The 17,403-nt window shown below is 49.4% G+C and overlaps 9 protein-coding genes across 9 annotated transcripts; 6 read left to right on the top strand and 3 right to left on the bottom strand.

Annotated features, from left to right (window-relative positions):
- Positions 1-35: 35 nt before the first annotated feature.
- Positions 36-1,869, top strand: N7468_005108 (uncharacterized protein; the record flags this gene model as incomplete). The annotated part of the gene is made up of 2 exons (XM_058474405.1): positions 36-296; positions 373-1,869. The coding sequence occupies 2 exons, from the start codon at positions 36-38 to the stop codon at positions 1,867-1,869; spliced, it is 1,758 nt and encodes a 585-aa protein (XP_058330145.1).
- A 1,080-nt stretch (positions 1,870-2,949) lies between these two features.
- Positions 2,950-3,950, top strand: cyp4 (peptidyl-prolyl cis-trans isomerase; the record flags this gene model as incomplete). The annotated part of the gene is made up of 4 exons (XM_058474404.1): positions 2,950-3,106; positions 3,296-3,465; positions 3,567-3,673; positions 3,764-3,950. The coding sequence occupies 4 exons, from the start codon at positions 2,950-2,952 to the stop codon at positions 3,948-3,950; spliced, it is 621 nt and encodes a 206-aa protein (XP_058330144.1).
- A 1,048-nt stretch (positions 3,951-4,998) lies between these two features.
- On the top strand, positions 4,999-5,352 carry N7468_005106 (uncharacterized protein; the record flags this gene model as incomplete). The annotated part of the gene is made up of 2 exons (XM_058474403.1): positions 4,999-5,001; positions 5,095-5,352. The coding sequence occupies 2 exons, from the start codon at positions 4,999-5,001 to the stop codon at positions 5,350-5,352; spliced, it is 261 nt and encodes an 86-aa protein (XP_058330143.1).
- A 690-nt stretch (positions 5,353-6,042) lies between these two features.
- N7468_005105 (uncharacterized protein) lies at positions 6,043-6,360 on the bottom strand (the record flags this gene model as incomplete). The annotated part of the gene is made up of 1 exon (XM_058474402.1): positions 6,043-6,360. The coding sequence occupies one exon, from the start codon at positions 6,358-6,360 to the stop codon at positions 6,043-6,045; it is 318 nt and encodes a 105-aa protein (XP_058330142.1).
- Positions 6,361-6,734: 374 nt separating this feature from the next.
- On the top strand, positions 6,735-8,073 carry N7468_005104 (uncharacterized protein; the record flags this gene model as incomplete). The annotated part of the gene is made up of 5 exons (XM_058474401.1): positions 6,735-6,783; positions 6,839-7,026; positions 7,093-7,402; positions 7,471-7,624; positions 7,677-8,073. The coding sequence occupies 5 exons, from the start codon at positions 6,735-6,737 to the stop codon at positions 8,071-8,073; spliced, it is 1,098 nt and encodes a 365-aa protein (XP_058330141.1).
- A 407-nt stretch (positions 8,074-8,480) lies between these two features.
- Positions 8,481-9,695, top strand: N7468_005103 (uncharacterized protein; the record flags this gene model as incomplete). The annotated part of the gene is made up of 2 exons (XM_058474400.1): positions 8,481-9,198; positions 9,253-9,695. 2 exons carry the CDS (start codon positions 8,481-8,483, stop codon positions 9,693-9,695), a joined length of 1,161 nt encoding a protein of 386 aa, XP_058330140.1.
- Positions 9,696-10,962: 1,267 nt separating this feature from the next.
- On the bottom strand, positions 10,963-11,870 carry N7468_005102 (high-affinity Cu transporter CTR3; the record flags this gene model as incomplete). Its single annotated transcript, XM_058474399.1, has 2 exons — positions 10,963-11,561; positions 11,618-11,870. The coding sequence occupies 2 exons, from the start codon at positions 11,868-11,870 to the stop codon at positions 10,963-10,965; spliced, it is 852 nt and encodes a 283-aa protein (XP_058330139.1).
- A 325-nt stretch (positions 11,871-12,195) lies between these two features.
- On the bottom strand, positions 12,196-13,103 carry N7468_005101 (exosome non-catalytic core subunit SKI6; the record flags this gene model as incomplete). Its single annotated transcript, XM_058474398.1, has 2 exons — positions 12,196-12,709; positions 12,808-13,103. 2 exons carry the CDS (start codon positions 13,101-13,103, stop codon positions 12,196-12,198), a joined length of 810 nt encoding a protein of 269 aa, XP_058330138.1.
- Positions 13,104-13,939: 836 nt separating this feature from the next.
- N7468_005100 (putative DNA excision repair protein (Rad26L)) lies at positions 13,940-17,073 on the top strand (the record flags this gene model as incomplete). Its single annotated transcript, XM_058474397.1, has 2 exons — positions 13,940-14,081; positions 14,132-17,073. The coding sequence occupies 2 exons, from the start codon at positions 13,940-13,942 to the stop codon at positions 17,071-17,073; spliced, it is 3,084 nt and encodes a 1,027-aa protein (XP_058330137.1).
- Positions 17,074-17,403: the final 330 nt, after the last annotated feature.

Raw genomic sequence — 17,403 nt, 5'->3', positions numbered from 1 at the left:
AAGGCCCTTTCCCCCGGTCCTTTCAAAGTAATACCATGGTACCAAATAAGAGCACGATGGTTGAAGACAGTGACGATATGGGCATGGATGATGATGACGATGCTCGCAGTGATGCCTTTGCGCTTGATGCTGTGCTTAGCAGACGGGGAACTACTACCACCATTGGCGAGTCGAAACTGTTACTTGATAGCCAAGCCCAGGTGTCTGCGTTGCAAGAAAAGGTTGAAAATCTGGAAGAGCAGATTCGCGCGAAGGACGAAGAACTGGCTCGGTCACAGGATTCTAGTCAGTCTGCGGTATGTGTCCTTTTTTTTTTTTTAATCTCGACTCTACATAATCTCGCTTTAAGTGGATATCTAACTTTCTCCGCAGGTCAGTATTAACGAGCGAGAAGAGTGGGATGAACTCCGTCTCGATCTCGAGAGCAAGGTTTCCAAAGCGGAGGATTTGAATAGCTCATTACAGCTTGAACTTGACCGGGTCCGAGCTGAGCATGAGAATATGGAGCGGGAACTTCGCTCTCAGATCAACGAAGCGAGCCAGGGGGCCGGGAATGCGGACCTGGTTGCTCGATATGCAGATCTGGAGACCAAGCACCAGAATTTGCAGGTCGAGTTGCAGCAGCAGCAACAATTGACTTCGGAGGTTCGACGTGAGACATCTGAATTTTTAATGGAGATGAAGGCTCTTACGGCCCAAAGCCATTCAAATTGGGAACGCGAGGAGCAGCTCTCAGGCGAAGTCCGTCGCCTCGAGGCAGAAGTTAATGAGTGGAAGAATCGCTACGCCAAGGCCAAGTCACAGCTTCGACACCTCCGCACTTCCTCGGGTGGTTTCTCTGAGCATCGCCCTGACGTCAGTATTGTTGCTAAAGAGCATGAGCTAGTGCAGGTCGACGGCGTAGTGAAGGACATCCATGTGACCAAATTTCAGATGTCGATCGATGAGCTTCTACGGGTTGCACGCTTTGAGGATGCGCGGGAGGTACTCAGCCAGGTCAAGCATGTCATTTTTGCCGTTCGCTCTATGATCCAAGATGTGGATCAGGCTCCGCCCCCTGTGGATGGTACTGCAATGCAACGAACAAAAGCCTCGGCTCGCTTGTCAGCAACCGCCAATAACATGATTACGGCCTCTCGTAACTTCGCTAGCTCCAGTGGCCTTTCGCCCGTTTCGTTGCTCGACGCTGCGGCCTCTCACTTAGCCACCGCTGTTGTGGAATTGGTGCGTGTGGTGAAGATTCAGCCTTCACCGGCCGGAGAACTGGACGACGCCGACGTGGACATGTCCACTGAGAAATTCCCCGATTATTTCAGCACCACGGGTAGCCAACGACCTTATAGCAACCACTCCGAGTACAGCATCTTGAGCCCTCCTGACCAAGACCACCCGGCTATGCAAAACGGGTATGACGGATACGGTTATGGCCTGCCAGAAGAAAACCACGACCATGACCTCCAAGAACTCAAGCTCTATGTCGAGGATCAGACCGACAGCATGGTGCAGTCTATCCAAGCACTGGTTGAGGCAATTCGATCCGAGCAGGGCTTGCACAATGTTGAAACCCATGTCTCCGCTATCAGCGACGTCGTTGGACGTGTGGTCTCTGCTACCGAGGGACTCATTCATGACCGTAGCCATGATGTCGCTCTCCGCGAGACATCCGAGCCCTATGTACATGTTTTGGATGAATGCCGTGGCCGCTTGATGAACACCGTTGCTGAAGGCCACCATGCTGCCAGTCCTGAGGCTCTCCGTGAGGTGACCAACCAACTTCCTCCCATTGCATTCGAACTCGCTCGACAAAACAAGGAGCTTGTTCAACGTTTGGAGTCATTGTCACTGGGCGGTGACGATGATTTCCGGTAATGATTTGTTTAACTTGCTTTCATTCTGATCAGTTCTCCAATTTCTTCTTACGTGGGGCTAGTTCACGTCCCTGTCTCTATGGGTTGTTTTCCATTTCTGCCATATCATGTTTCTCCAGGCTTTCCCGGTTGTTCAGTTCCCGCTTCCTCCCTCTTGCCTATATTTGTTCTACATCCTTTCACCTTTTCTCTGGCTTTTGAGCGACTCTCATCTGTGGCAACTAAGCCGACAATGTCGAAATGATGTCCTGGCACGCTTGGCATTTATGGTCTGGTTTTTTCTTTTCTTTTCTTCTTTCTTTTTGATGTTGGGCTTTTCGTTTGCCCCGTGGCACTTGCTCAATTCTTATTCGTTGTATTCCTATTTGATCGACCGATCTTTCTCTTCTTCCATGTCCTTTTTTGCCCGTTTATTCCAAGGTTGCTTGCTTACGGCTTTGTAATCCGCCAGGGGTCTCCCGAGGTCCCCCGAAGTCTGGTTATGGTGGGTTGTCGTTGTTTTTCTTCCTACTTGGCCCTGGGTGACGGCGCCAGTCCTTGCATCGTGCACATGAATTAGAAGCATCGATCCTCCGAGTCCTATGAATATATTTGGCTAGTTCTGATATCAATTATGAAATCCGTAGATCCGGCCTGTTTGTAGTCTGATCAATTGAGTTGATTATGCAAGGATTTAACCCATTAGACGTAGTTCCTGAATCTTCAGGCGCAGCAGGGGAGGCCCCGGCTGTCATTAGCTAATCCTTTAGCTCCGGCTGCATTTCCGCGTCAAGCTGCATTTTTCTCCCCTGTAGCTCCTGCTCCGCGCAATCTTCACCTTCTATCCCTTGTACAATAGTAAGTATCGATATATCCCTATTGCTCAACGGAGGCCCCGTTCTCGACTCCAATGGCGGGGTAAAGAATTGAATGCCACCTCTTGATAGGAGGTCCATCGATTGCTTGCTCTAGAACAACTGGAAGTTCCTATGACGGCCTCAGGCAAAAAAGCTGCGCACCGGGTCCCTCTACGCATCAGAAGCAGCTAACCCCTATGCAGCACGGCAACCGAGTTTACCCGCTCCGCCCTCTGCCCCTCACCATGTTTTGCCGCCTCAAGTCAACCCCACCCTCCTTCTTCTCTTCCCTCAATTGTTCTTTCCACCCTTCAACTCGTTCATTCTCATCTTCCTCTGCCATCATGTCGAACACCAAGGCTTTCTTCGAGGTCGAGTATGCCCCTGCGGGCTCCAGCGCCCGTAAGTAATTCTTTCTGATTCCTTTCCAATTGCTGGGAATGGCGGGGCAAGCCTTTTTTTGGAGCCTGTCCTTGTTCATCCATTGGGTGCTCCAGACCACCCACCATCCAGCAAGAATCGAACATACGTTTTTTCAGTTCAAGTCCTTTTGTTTTGTTTTCTTTCTTCTGTGGCTAATTCTCTTTGTAGCCAAGGTCGGCCGCATCAACTTCAACCTCTACGAGGCCGATGTTCCCAAGACCGCTAGGAACTTCCGTGAGCTCTGCACCAAGCCCCAGGGCGAGGGATATAAGGGCTCTGGCTTCCACCGTATCATCCCCCAGTTCATGCTCCAGGGTGGTGACTTCACCCGCCACAACGTGAGTCCAGCCTGAACGATTGGGTCTGACAATGGCCGGCTCCAAATTTCTTCTCATATCGTCAAACCCACAACTCGTACTGACTCTCCTTCCGCAAACAGGGCACCGGTGGTCGCTCCATCTACGGCGAGAAGTTCCCTGATGAGAACTTCAAGTACAAGCACGACCGCCCCGGTCTGCTCTCCATGGCCAACGCCGGCCCCAACACGTAAGTTGCCTCCCTCCGGGGGAACCTGTCCCCGCGATCAGATCCGCCAACCCCGCTTTGGACTCGAGCTAACACTGTCTTGCCCCATAGCAACGGTTCCCAGTTCTTCATCACTACTGTTGTGACCTCTTGGCTCGACGGAAAGCACGTCGTGTTCGGCGAGGTCGCCGACGCCGAGTCCATGGCCGTTGTCAAGGAGATCGAGGCCCTCGGTTCCTCCTCTGGCTCTGTCCGCTCCGCTGTCAAGCCTACCATCGTCAACTGCGGTGAGGCTTAAACAGCTCGATCAATCTGATCCTGTTTGTTTTGGCGGCAATGTCTCTCTTTGAGCGCTAAGCTGTCTAGCTCTGGGGCGGTGCTGTGCGCTGGTATAGTTTTATGGTGGATTTCCCCTTGTGTGATGTAATCTAGATAGTCTACCAACTAGCCATGGATGCTCTCTGAGCCAGGCGGCTTGAAAAAGTTTCTGTGAATTCAATGTAGAATTTCAGCTGCCATTCCGCGTGTATAATGGAGGGGTAGTAGATTCTGCTAAGAAGTGGGGGCACTTCCCGCCTAACACGTGGAGGAATTGACCTGGGGCCTTTTGGACCGGGGTAGATCCAAGTTACAATTCCTTGTCCAATTCAGTGTAACGAGCATCAAGACAGACCATGCAGACTGAGTGTGGCGGAAGAGTATCATCCAACATTTCTGCCTCTTGACACTCTACCGCTTTCCATGCAGCGCATACAACGTCCTGTGCAAAGGACTTGTATCTAACTATATAAGTGTAGTGATTGCACCACCTGTCACCCCTCCTCGACTTTGCCGCATGTAAACTGCCTGGGTGTCGCGAGCGGTCGCCTGAACTATGGGAAGTAGGAAGTTGGGATGGAGGATCGCTAGAAGGCAATTAAGTTGCTGTTATAATTCTTCTTCCTCGCCTCTCTATAGTTCTAGTATCTCGGATTCCAGCGCCGTTGCCGCTCCGCCAACGATAGGCTCCCATAGGCAGTACCGAACAGAACAATGTGAAAGGCCGGTAGGTCCTGTAGTAAGAGAAGTAGATTTCGTACCTATTAAAGGGGAGAACGAGAATCAGATGGAATATTGAAGGAATAATATTTTGTTCTCAAGGTTTATTTGCTTTTTCGCCATACCACTGGCAACTGGCAACTGACGACTTACGGATAATACCTTGGAGAGGAACATATAAAGAGTCTTTCTTCACTACATCGTTTCCCCTCTACACATCCTCCAGTATCATCCACGCGCATCATCCACGCGCATCATCCACGCGCACCAGAACTCGCCCTTAATCTGCAACTCAGCACTCAACCATGATGGTATGCATATCTTACCCGGAACTCATGAATCTCGTTTAGTTCTTTGTCCCTCGAAAGCCTTCATATCCCATCACACTAAAGACATTCACATAGTGTGACCACAAGAAGCTCAAACTTGAAGGCATCTCGCTTGGACCCGCAAAGCTCGAGCTCAAGTTCAAGGCCAACATGAACCCCCGCTTCCTTCTTCTCTGCTACAAGCGCACCGATCAAACCTACCAGCTGCAGAACGCCCCCGGTCTGCCCCTGGAAAAACACAGCGACCTCCGGCCACGCTTCGGCTCTAAGCTTAACGGCAAGCTCCTCGCCCAGTTGACGCAGGACATGCAGACCAGTTGTTTCAAGCACTAGTATGTGGATGCCTTCTCTCATCCTTTTGAACTGGGGCTTTGTCTAACATTGGCAAAAGTGCTGTTTGCGGCTGCCACACTCACTGGTACAGTCGCTGGGTTTATGTGATTTTGGAGAACACCGCAGCTTTTTAAAAGGGGGTTTGTCAGCTTGCGTGGGCTTGGACGAGCGGTTTGATGCCAGTGGGCTTTGAAGTTTTGAGATTAGGTCACAGAATGCGTCACTGGCCTACATAGAAATTAATCTGGGGTTAAGATTTGGGGAGCAATTCGATCAATATTGAAGCTTTAAGACTATTTATCGGGGGGGTTCTCTTCATACTAGCTCATGACAAGGAGGAACAAAGACTGATTCGCTGAATCCTTGCTACGGCCACTAGTAAACAAAGACGATTTTGAAGTATTATTAGTTGTACAAGTGGTAGCTGTTAGTCTGCTTACTGCTAAGGCCTTAAGAGGTGGGCCCAGAAATCTTGAATAATTAGCCTAAAATTGTGTCTCCCAATAATCTTTCGCAAGGGACCTCCATGAATCTATGACATTGGCATATTTCAAGGATGTAGACACATATGTCTAGATAGAACAGCCATCGTCCTCAGGTGTGTTGTCAGGAATGTTGCATTGTTTGGCATCCTCATAAGCAGAGACTAGGCCCTACTGGGACCCGTCTTGCCTTTTCTATTGCTTCATGTTACACTGCTGCAGCTCGCGGCTTCTTGTTGAGACGATATCTGGCGCGCTTAGACGTGCGAGACGAGGTAGAGGTTCTTGGAACGCCCCAGATCTTGTCAGTATTGAGCTTGATATCTACAATGCTATTTTTCTGAAGAGTGGATACCTTGTGGCGTTCCTGCTCTTCTTTGGCAGGGATTCTGTCAGGAGCAGAGAGTATCACAGTACCGGACGGCGATAGGGTGTCGGGAATGGCTGTATGTGTCTCGATATGAAAATACAGGGATACCAGCAAACTTCCCAGCCTGTTGTTTGGCCATTCCCTAGAGTTGTGCATAAAGCTCCTTAATATACTATCATTATTGGAATGAGTGGTACCTTCTATGTTTCCATAAATCGCATACATTCTACTAACAAAGTTCTGATATGCTGTTTTGAACTGATAGCTATTTTAAATTTACTTTATGTTTACAAATTTCCCAACCCCCCCTTTGGAATTACTAGTAGAGTGGGCCCTCATGATAAATGGAGATACTCCACTAGAAGTGGCGGCGGCAGATGGAGGACGTGGGGTGGACTGATACCCCACGACCCCCGCCCCTTTTCGTTTTCTTCAGCACCAAATTTCTCCCCTGATTATACTATATGTTCCTTGGCAAGTATCTGTGAATCTGCTCATCGCAAAATTCTTCCACATCTTCCTTTGTTGAAATGGCAGACACTGCTGCTCGATCATGGCTGGATGTTCTGGCAACGCAGAGTGAGCCACTGGGTTTAATAGTATCGAGGTGAAACTGACTGCTAACTCAAGACAGTCAATGTGGATCTGGACTACATGGACCCGGAGTTTACCTTGAGCTTGTTACCTGTTGTCCCCAACGACATGACCAGCAACCAGTTTATTGTGCATGAACGCATGTGCCACCCCGACAACGAAGCGCTTCTCAAGGAGGTTGCCAAGGATTACAAGGATGGCGGCTGGCTGGCGGTTTACACCCGAATGGTAATTTTTTAACTCTTCTCTGTGCAGGATTGAGGTTCTATCAGTGACCTAATATGATGGAAATAGGCCGTCTTGATGTGCAAAGCAAACATCAATAACATCAAAGGCAGAGTCCTGCTCCAGACCCTTCCCTCCTATGCCTACAACACTGAAAAGACCATCGAGCACGCACGCGCATATGCCCGCGAATTCGAGAGCGTGGGCATTTCCAAGGATCGCCTCTGCATTAAGATCCCCGCCACTGGACCGGCTCTTAGCGCATGTCCGATCCTCCTCAAAGAAGGAATTCGCACCCTTGGGACTGCTGTTTTCAGTGTCCACCAGGCTGTCGCAGCAAGCCAAGCCGGCTGTTTATATATAAGCCCTTACTACAACGGTACGCTGTTAGACAATCCCCGACATGTCTGAGAGATGAGAAGCTCATACATTCCCGCCTATCTCTAGAGATATTGGCTCACCTTCAGCGCCAGTATTGGCCAAAGTCTGCCGATCCTGCGTTACTACACCCTTTCTCATCCCGCTTCATCCAGATAGTAGAGGTTTACAGGCGTCTCTACCAAGAGACAGGCAAAGAACAGCCTTTCATCAAGCAAGCAGGGTATGTATTCTCCAGATTGTTCAACAAGCCCTCAGACTAACATCGCCCTCAGTTTCCTGTCTGCCGAAGAGGCCATGGCGGCCGCTGAAATCGGCTGCCATTCAGCAACGATCCCCCGTGCAGTTTTGCAGGAGCTTGCGGATCGCCAGTATGATAGTTCAAAGCAGCCTGGGGAAGGACTGCCCAAGTCAGCCCATCCGTATATCGATGCGGCACCGGTTCCTGCTCGGCTGAAGAGCATCCTCCTTACCGATCCCCTTGACCCTGCTTGGAAGGGAGAGGCAGGGCCTACTGATATTGACTACTTAGCTGATAACGGAGCCAAACTGGATGCGGCAAATAAAGCTGATCCCGAGACGAACAGACGCCTCGCCGAAGCTATTGAAGCTTTCATTGGCGCAGAGAAGCAAAGCCAGGCTAAGATCGAAGAGGTGATCAGGAGCCTCTAAATTTGCTAATTGGGGAACTGCATGGACCATGGAAAATGTCATTGGAGTGATTTTATAAAGGAGCGAGTACTTCTCGTACACCGCCATGCTATTTCCAGTTCTAGAAGACTAGTTCGTCTTGTGTGAGTTGAGCGCTTCTGGAAACGATCTCACACTGAAATCATATTTCAACTTCTAAGATCATTTATCTTACTCGATTAGTATCTTGAAGGAGCTCTTCTAGACGAGACGCCCAACAGCAATCGAAGCAGTCATCAGGCGTTCCACTCTACCTCGCACGAAAGTTTGTCGCTGAAGATCGTGGCTGCGCACTCTAGAGAAAAGAATATTTAGAGGAGATCATAGTCTCTAGTCTTCTCTAAGAAATCTGGTTTCTCAACATCCTCCGTTAGCGTGTTTGAAAGAAAATGTCATTTCAGCAAATCAAACCGGGGCACTATGAGCGCCCATTGGACACGCTCGAGCTTTTCTATCGAGGCATCGCAGCAAGCGGCAAGCCTTTTCAGAAGGAACCCTTTCTCTTATCTAGTGTGATACAGCTCAAGAGTGTGCCACCGCTGCCACACTTATACCAGGCATGGAAGGCGTTGAGATATAGACACCCGCAGATAGCAGCTCTTGCTGATGATACCCGGTTAATCTATAAAGTGCCATCCCCCGCAACGCTCGACTGGATGAAGCAAACCTTTATCATCCACGCGAATGAAATTCGCTCTGCAGCAGACCTTGAGGAAGATCTTCTTCCGCCTTCTCTTGTAATGGTCCACTACCTTCCGCCATCACGGGAGCTTCTTTTCCGCTCATCGCATTGGCGTCTCGATGGGATAGGCATGATCCTGTTACAGAATGATTTCTTAGCATTACTAGCGAACGGATCCGACTCCAATCTTCAATTTGACGGCCCCGAGGTACTGCGCATGCCGCCAGGCTTAGACGAGGCTCTTGGCATACCATCTGAAATTACAGACGAAAAGAAACGAGGCTCTGAAGCTGAACTGTCCGCGTTTGCGAACGGACCGGCGCCTCCGTCGGTTGGCAAAGTACTCCAAAACAAGGCACCAGGGGCCTCGCGCCATGTGAGCACAACGCTCTGGAAGGAACTGAGCCAACAAGTCCTCTCAGCTAGTAAGTGCCGAGGCTTGAAGATGACCGCAGCTGTATAATCCGCTCTGTTCTTAGCTGTGCGACCACATATAATTCCTCCTGATGGCCGCGTGGTATGTTCCAACACATACGATCTTCGCGGCAAAGTTCCAGCTCCATGGAATGGGCCGCAAGGCGCGACTGGCCTGTACCATAGTGGTCGGCCTTGCAGCGTCGGTTTGGGAAGAAATCCAGACTACGATGCTATCGCTATGACATTAACCGCTCACTATCAGCGTAGTATACAGCCACTCTTTGCTCTGAGGCCATTCTACGTACAGAATATTGGTGCAATGCTGGCTGCACCGCTGGAACTGGCGATTGAGGCACCAGGTGCTGCACATCCGGAGCTCAGCTCGCTTGGCGTCATTGATAATCGTTTGGAAACAATCCACACAGGGCCTGCAGCGATGCTAAAGATTGAAGACTGGTGGCTGGGAGTGCAAGTCATCAGCCAAGTTTTACAGGGCTATGTATGAACGCATGAGGGCGAATTGCATCTCTCGTTTCATTACAATGAAGCCTTCTATCAGGGAGGGCTTGTGCAAGAGCTTCTTGAGAAGTGGAAAGATATATTGATCCAAGAGTTGGTTGTCCAAAAGCGGTTCTAAATTATGATATTATACAAGAGACCAGAGGCTATTCAAGCCAAATAATCATTTCATATACCTTGACAAGAAGTGGCTTTGTAAAGAGATCCAACATAGATTCGGAGAAGAAGAAGAAGAAGAAGAAGAAGCAGAAGGTCAGTGTTTACCAGTGCGGCTAATAGCCCTGCTATTTATGTTCGCGGACGTCGTTTGCTTCCAGCTACACAGTCGACTCACATAACCCTATCCACCCTCCACCCTGATTCGCCCAACCTCATATACAACAAGTAATCCTTGCTCCCGAGTCCGTTGATTGGATATTATTCCCGTGTAAGACATGTCACTCATCGTGACCCTGTATCATCCTGGAAGTAGAGACTCGACTGGAAAGTCTGCATTGCAAACGGCTGTTTGGTTAAACAACTTCCTATCTCGTCTCCCCAGGGAAACAGAAGAATACAAGCCACTAGATTCAGCACGAGCTACCGGGAGCTCTCAGGGTTATAAAGAAGAGAGTACGGTGGTAATCGGCAATGCTCGTACCCAGGCAATGTACATGGCTCTGTTGATTTTCTTCCACCGGCATATTTATGAACTCGATGTTATTCTGCTTCGCAGCATGTTGCGGCGGTTAGATATCATTTACTAGAGCTACAAATTGATGAAGCAGGGCGAAATGACGGGAATACGGCGCCTCTCATCTGGCACGTTTTCATTGCGGCCTGTGAGGCAGTGGATCTTGAGTCTCAGATGCTCTTCTATTCACGGTTTGATACATTTTTTGCGATGACTGGCTAGCGAATGCACGGACTGCTTAAAAACTCATGGAGATGGTATGGGATAAGAAGCAGAAAGACGGCGTTGATGGAGTGATATGGTTTTGGCCAGACGTGTTTAGAACAAAACCGAATTAACGTGTACGTAGAAATCCCATTCTTTACCATTTCTGGCTTGCCATCCTGAAACCCCCTCTTGATAAACACGCAATTAGAACTGCATTTTCTCCGCTGCATTCTTCTCCGTTTTGGACGTCCAACGGCCGATCCGCTTTAACCGCAACACTTGGTTACCGTAGTTGCATCGTTCCTAAGACGCAAGAGTTGTCGGTGATTAGTGTCGCTTGCAAGGTTTGGATCAGTCGCAGAGTAGAGTTGACTTACTCTTTATTCAGGGAGATTGGCTCCCACGAAAAGATCAGAGATCCAAGGAATGCACCGATGAAGATACAGATGATGATGTATCCATTGTAGTACATAGCCAGAAGCATTACAAAATATGCAACAGCAAATTGCAGCATGTGCAACAGAGCCCGGAGCACTTGTTCCACGGGGGATGGGCGATAAGGTTCTGATTTCAACTTCTGGATCTTTTGCTGGGCGATGGAGTTATCCGCAACCTCCTGACCGGGCACTTTGTGACACGCGGGGTTTTCTGTGCTGCTTTCAGCCGGAGTGGAACCGGTCATTGGCGTAATAAGATCATTGGTCGCAAGATCGTTGCTGTTGTCTTTGCGTCCGCCGTCCCCCCAGCCGCTAATAAGGGCTTGGAGGTTGGCCTCCGTTGTCTGCTTCGAGGCGTTAGTCGAGACACCGGTAGCGTACATACGGCGGATGAGGGCACGGCGCATGATGAAGCCATCATATTCCCGGCCGAGACGGCGGAGGAATTCAAGGCAGATGACCAGGAGAACAGTGCCAATGCAAGAGCCAGCGAACGCGCCATTGGATCGAACATGCCAGGAATGAGAAATGAAGCCTAGTGTTCGGGACTGCTTAATAGAGACCATAAGGGTTGGGAGAGGGGAAACAAACAAGAGCCGATAGTGTTCCAGTTCCATAGCATCTTAGGACCATTGATTAGCTGGTTTCTGGATGTGAATCGGATAGGAGAGTAACTAACGGAGACCTTGCAGCTCGTATCCATGCCACCCATGCCACCCATGCCGCCCATACTGGACATGCCAGTCGACATGGAGCTGGGCGCATTACCAGTCGAAGTCGCCATGTCAGTCATGGTCATGGTACTCATGGCGCTCACCATAGAGTTCATATCGGCAGCGTTCATCTTGAAGTACAGTCGGTGGAAGACTCGATCAAGAGACACCAAGGCAAGGCAGGCTGCTCAGATAGAAGGAAGAAGAGTGGAAGATGGCAGAAAAGAAAATGTAAACAAAAGGTGATGAGCAACAAATCGTGGAGTTACTGAAGGATGTATGAGCGGATTTCCCAAATGGGAATAGTACTGGTGATGTGAGCGTAATTGAGCATAATATTGGATTTGATCCTCAGATACACCTATCATACGCAAAAAATATATTAAATACCGTAAGCTTCGACTCCTGAACACCGCCAGATGCAACAGTACAGAACACAGAAGGGTATCATTTGTTTCACATGCGTTGGGATCCTCTGATCACACCCTCCATCAACTCACGGATTTCTCTGCAACCATCGATGGCAACAGGAACAAGAGAGTCCAGATACGTATAATGTACCTTGGAGTCCATGTTTAGAACCGCCACTTTAGTCTCTCCATCCTCCTCGTCCTCATCCATATTGTTCTGTCCTACAGGCACCATGGTAGTAGTCCCAATGGTTAAGTATGGGAGTTCTTGTTCCTCAGGGAGAGAAAGGTCCATAAGTGGGTCAAGTTCGTCCTCCCGCGGATCTTTGGGTGTAGAAGCGCTGCCAGTCATGCCTGCAGTACAACCGCAGAGAAGCCCTGGCATAGGGATTCCAGCGTCCACCAACGCTAGTGTGCATGCGTTGATAGCAGCCGCAAGCAGAGAGCCGTCGGATGAGAGCACGGAGACATGAATGCTGATCGTACTATGGGGGTAAAGGTAGGTGTGCAAATGTGACTGGAAGGCCGATCGAAGAATTGTTGAGATATTTGTGGATTGTCTATTGGAATCGAGTTAGCATGTCCGAAGTGAATTTCCACCACAGCCGCTCCTGTCATTCAAAATGGCCAGAAATGCATATCTAGGATGCGATTTTACCTGTCACTTCCACCAGCCCGTCTCTTTCGGTCAATACCCGCAAATCCCGCAACGTTGACGTCCACATCGACGACAGCTCCTCCGCTCCCAGCTGAACCACTCGCCTCTCCTCGGCGGCCCTCAGCTGGACCGTGAACTGAGCACATAATGGATGTATTCCCCATTGCCAGGTACGAAGAGCCGGAGCTTGCTGGATTCGTGGAGATCTGCGCTTGGAAGACGCGCATTTCGTTCCAACGGCGGCCATCCAGGCGCAGCTTGGTCAAGGGGTAGGTGGTGGACGTTTCCAAAGGCATATTGAATGTCGTATGGGGCTGATGCTAGATTGGCGATCGATGCTTAATGCAAGTAATTCCGCTCGATAAGAGACCTGCGCAGTGGGATGAAGAATCGAGATTAGCTGCTGGGGGGCTGCGAGCATAGCTGCGATAGCTCAAAAGGCACTCACTAGTTTCGGAAGCCTTGAGATATTTTCAGTCACTCTCTCAATTGAATGCGCAAGCACTTCGGGGCGCAGAGCTCGTGTGGGGAGGAAATGTGGAATGCAGCGGCTTTTTTTTTCTCGCTGTTCGGGAATGACATCGCCAATGCGGCGGCCCACAGTAGCGGCAATCAAGCCCTTTTCATAGAAATAGGGGTGCGTAAAAGTAATTGATTGAATACCGACTAAATTGCTGGGTACATTGAGTATTTGTTAATTGTATGATCTGCAGCCGCTATTCTTCAAATTCAATTCAGAATGATCTCTCTACACTACTAAGCCGCATATCAGGGCGCGCCATAAGTTTATAACGGCTCCTCTTCCTTCACCGCCAAATTTTCCGCCTTATTTTCGCAGTTGTAGTGATGCTTTCAGCAGAAAGGGGCGGTGAGACACCTGCCTTCTACCTTCCTCAACATTCTTTTCTCGCAAGACATAGTAGTGTCATAAGTGTTAAAAATGATCATACACTGCCTGTCTGCTACCTTATATCTGAGCCTACTAATTCTGAATTTTCATCATGTTGCCATACAAGATTCGGTGTAAAAGTTGCTACTATAACCCAAGGATCTTAATTTACTGCCAGCCAAAAGTGGGGCGGTTGAGGCGAACTCCAACCAATCACTATACTAGAACTTGCTCTTGACCCTTATGGCGCTAGCCTCCCGTACGTTCTCCAACTACAAGCTTCAGATATGCAGCAACAGAATGAATACCGAGCCGGTCATTATCGACTCTGGATCTGACGATGATTTGGAAGTGACAGGGTATTCACGGCTTAGCGCTCCTACAGGTATGCGCCATGTCGCAACCACTTTCGTCACGCGACTGACATTCGAGAAGCCACGGCGAGAACAGAGAATACTACCCCACTGAAATCAGAAGCAATCGGCTCTACTCCCCAATTTACAAGCCCACCGATCGATATCGATTCCGAAGAATATGAGGATGAGTTCAATGATGGCGAGGCGGCATACAAGAAGTTCAAAGAGCGCAAAACCATCAAGCGCAGGAAAAGCGCGGCTGCGACCCGCAAGGCAAAGATTCCCAAGAGGGAGCCAGCTTCCAGCAACCAGATCGTAGGACTTGCGAAGCAAGAGCGAGCAAATCCTACGCCAAAGAGACTACAAAAAAAACATGGCGAGGATGTATCATCAGAGGATGAGCTCATGGAGTATACCCTTCCTGGATACTTGAAGAAACGCCGTCGCCAGTTTGACCAAGAACAGGAGCATCTTAAGGAACATGGCTTGAAGCTGCCACCCTCATATAAGGACATAGAATTCTCCGACGATGAGCGCTTGGAACATCTTCAAGAGAAACCATCTTTCCCTGGCAGAACTCCACCCCGAGAGTACAAGGACATCACTCTACCGTACTCCCTTGGCCTGATCCCTGCGCCGATCGCTCAGTGGCTGCGGCAATATCAAGTCGAGGGGGTCGCGTTCCTACATGAGATGTTTGTGTATCAAAAGGGTGGCGTGCTTGGAGACGATATGGGCCTTGGAAAGACCATCCAAGTCATTGCATTCTTGACTGCGGCATATGGCAAGACTGGCGATGAAAGAGATGCCAAGAGGATGCGAAAAATGCGTCGGGCTGACAATGATGTTTGGTACCCTCGCACGCTGATTGTGTGCCCTGGGACTCTGATCTCGAACTGGAGATCGGAATTTCAGCGCTGGGGTTGGTGGCAGGTGGATGAATACCATGGCCCCAATAAAGACCTCGCGTTGCATGCTGCGAAGTCGGGGAGAGTGGAGATTCTTATCACGACATACAATACCTACGTGAGCAACAAAGATAATATCAACATGATTGAATGGGACTGCGTTATTGCCGATGAGTGTCACAAGATCAAAGAGAGAAAATCGGAAACAACCAAGTCTATGAATGAAATCAATGCCCTCTGTCGAATTGGCTTAACAGGAACAGCTATTCAAAATCGATATGAAGAGCTTTGGACACTACTGAACTGGACAAACCCAGGAGTTCTAGGACCAGTAACAACCTGGAAAGCTCAAATTTGCGAGCCCCTCAAGCTTGGGCAGTCTCATGACGCGACAGTCAACGAACTCAGCAAAGCTCGAAGAACGGCGAAAAAGCTGGTTGAAAACCTGCTACCGCAGTTCTTTTTGCGACGAATGAAGACCCTGATAGCGGATCAGCTGCCTAAGAAGAGTGACCGAGTCGTCTTTTGTCCCCTGACTTGGTCACAGGCTGAGGCCTACGAGAATTTCCTTGACAGCGACATCATGCAAACAATCAAGAGGTCGACAGACCTATGCGACTGTGGAAGCAAAAAGAAGGCGGGCTGGTGTTGCCATAAATTCGTCCCTGGCACTGAGACTCCCTGGCAGGCATATGTTTTCCCGGCCATCAATGTGCTCCAGAAGCTCAGCAACCATCTAGCGATTTTAATTCCACAGGGGAATGACCCAAGAGAGAAGCAGGAAAAGGACAAGGAGATGCTCCAGATCGCCGTCCCGGAAAAGTGGGAAGAGTTGTATCGCTCGCGTGACTCCCTTGTAAATTTTGCCAACCCAGAGTTCTGTGGCAAGTGGAAGGTGCTCAGAAAGCTACTGCGCTGGTGGCATTCGAATGGAGACAAGGTGCTCGTATTTTCGCATAGCGTCCGCCTTCTAAAGATGTTACAGATGCTGTTCAAGAGTACTAGCTATAATGTTAGCTACCTCGATGGATCGATGAAATACGAAGACCGCTCGAAGGCCGTGGATGAGTTCAACTCTGATCCGAATCAGTTCGTGTTCTTGATCTCCACCAAAGCCGGCGGTGTTGGGCTTAACATTACCTCTGCGAACAAAGTCGTTGTGGTCGATCCAAATTGGAATCCATCATACGATCTTCAGGCACAAGACCGCGCATATCGGATTGGACAGGTCCGAGATGTAGAGGTTTTCCGACTTGTGTCTGCCGGTACCATAGAAGAGATTGTATACGCCCGGCAAGTCTACAAACAGCAACAAGCGGAAATCGGATACAATGCGAGTTCCGAACGGCGTTATTTCAAGGGCGTCCAAGAGCGAAAAGACAAGAAAGGGGAGATCTTCGGCTTGCAGAATCTCTTTTCTTACCAGCATGATAATGTCGTCCTTCGCGACATTGTCAATAAGACGAACGTTGCTGAGAGCCGCGCTGGCGTTCAAGTGATGGACTTCCATTTCCAAGAAGATGACGTAGGGGCAGGAGATCGACCTATCAAATCAGAAGACGAAGCGATGAGCCAGTTCGCAGCTATGATCAGCGGAGGTGGAGATGGTGAAGAAGACACCAAGGCTCACGCAACGCCGCGTGTCCACGACCCGGTCCAGGCAATTCTCTCCAGTGCAGGGGTAGAATACACCCACCTAAATAACGAAGTCATTGGCTCTTCACGCGTTGAAGAAAAGCTAAGCCGACGTGCTGAACTCGTTTCTAACGACCCAACTGCAAACGCTCAAGTCTTTGGGCATTCTTCAGATCTTGAGGACGATGGCCTCTGGTCGCCTCGAAGCTCAGAGGGCGATGATGGCAACGTGACACCCCGAGCTAAAGAGCATCAGGGATTCCGATTCAAATACCACCCGCCGATGGATATCAAACGCCGTCAATTCTGTAGCATGGCACGACGTCTGGGTTATGCTGATGCGACGGAATTTGCTCTTGTGGTTGAGAACATGACACAGGCGGAGCGTAGAGCTTGTCTTGACCGTTGGTATTCAGAGCGTCGAGGCATTCTATTTTCAAAAGATAGAGTAAAGGCCGAGGTCAAGGATGAGAAATGACCTACGAGATTTGCTGTACTGCTTTCAATTTCCCGGGAACATGGTGATGTTTCAAGCTGTCTTGTTTCAAAATGATACCCCTACTCGATGGCTTCAGTTGGAGCCTCTATGCTACGAATTTTCTCAGTCCTGTAGGGAAATGACCCTCTTTAAGCATAAACGTTAAAAGTAGATGAGGGGTCATGATATTGGCTTTTTGCTCGATTTCCGCTTTGGTATTATTGTAATAGGATGTTAAACAGAACAGGGCATTCGGAAAACGAAGACGTCCGAGTCCCCCAGAGATTATTCAGAGGTGGATCATGAGTTTGTGAGCCTTTGTAGGTTGGA

The sequence above is a fragment of the Penicillium chermesinum genome, assembly GCF_028974085.1.
Source record: "Penicillium chermesinum strain IBT 19713 chromosome Unknown utg000004l:1.0-3345178.0:1.0-3348027.0, whole genome shotgun sequence".
NCBI classification, from domain to species: Eukaryota; Fungi; Ascomycota; class Eurotiomycetes; order Eurotiales; family Aspergillaceae; genus Penicillium; species Penicillium chermesinum.
The sequence above is the reverse complement of the archived record's forward strand: the minus strand, read 5'-3'. Positions and strand labels throughout refer to the sequence as shown.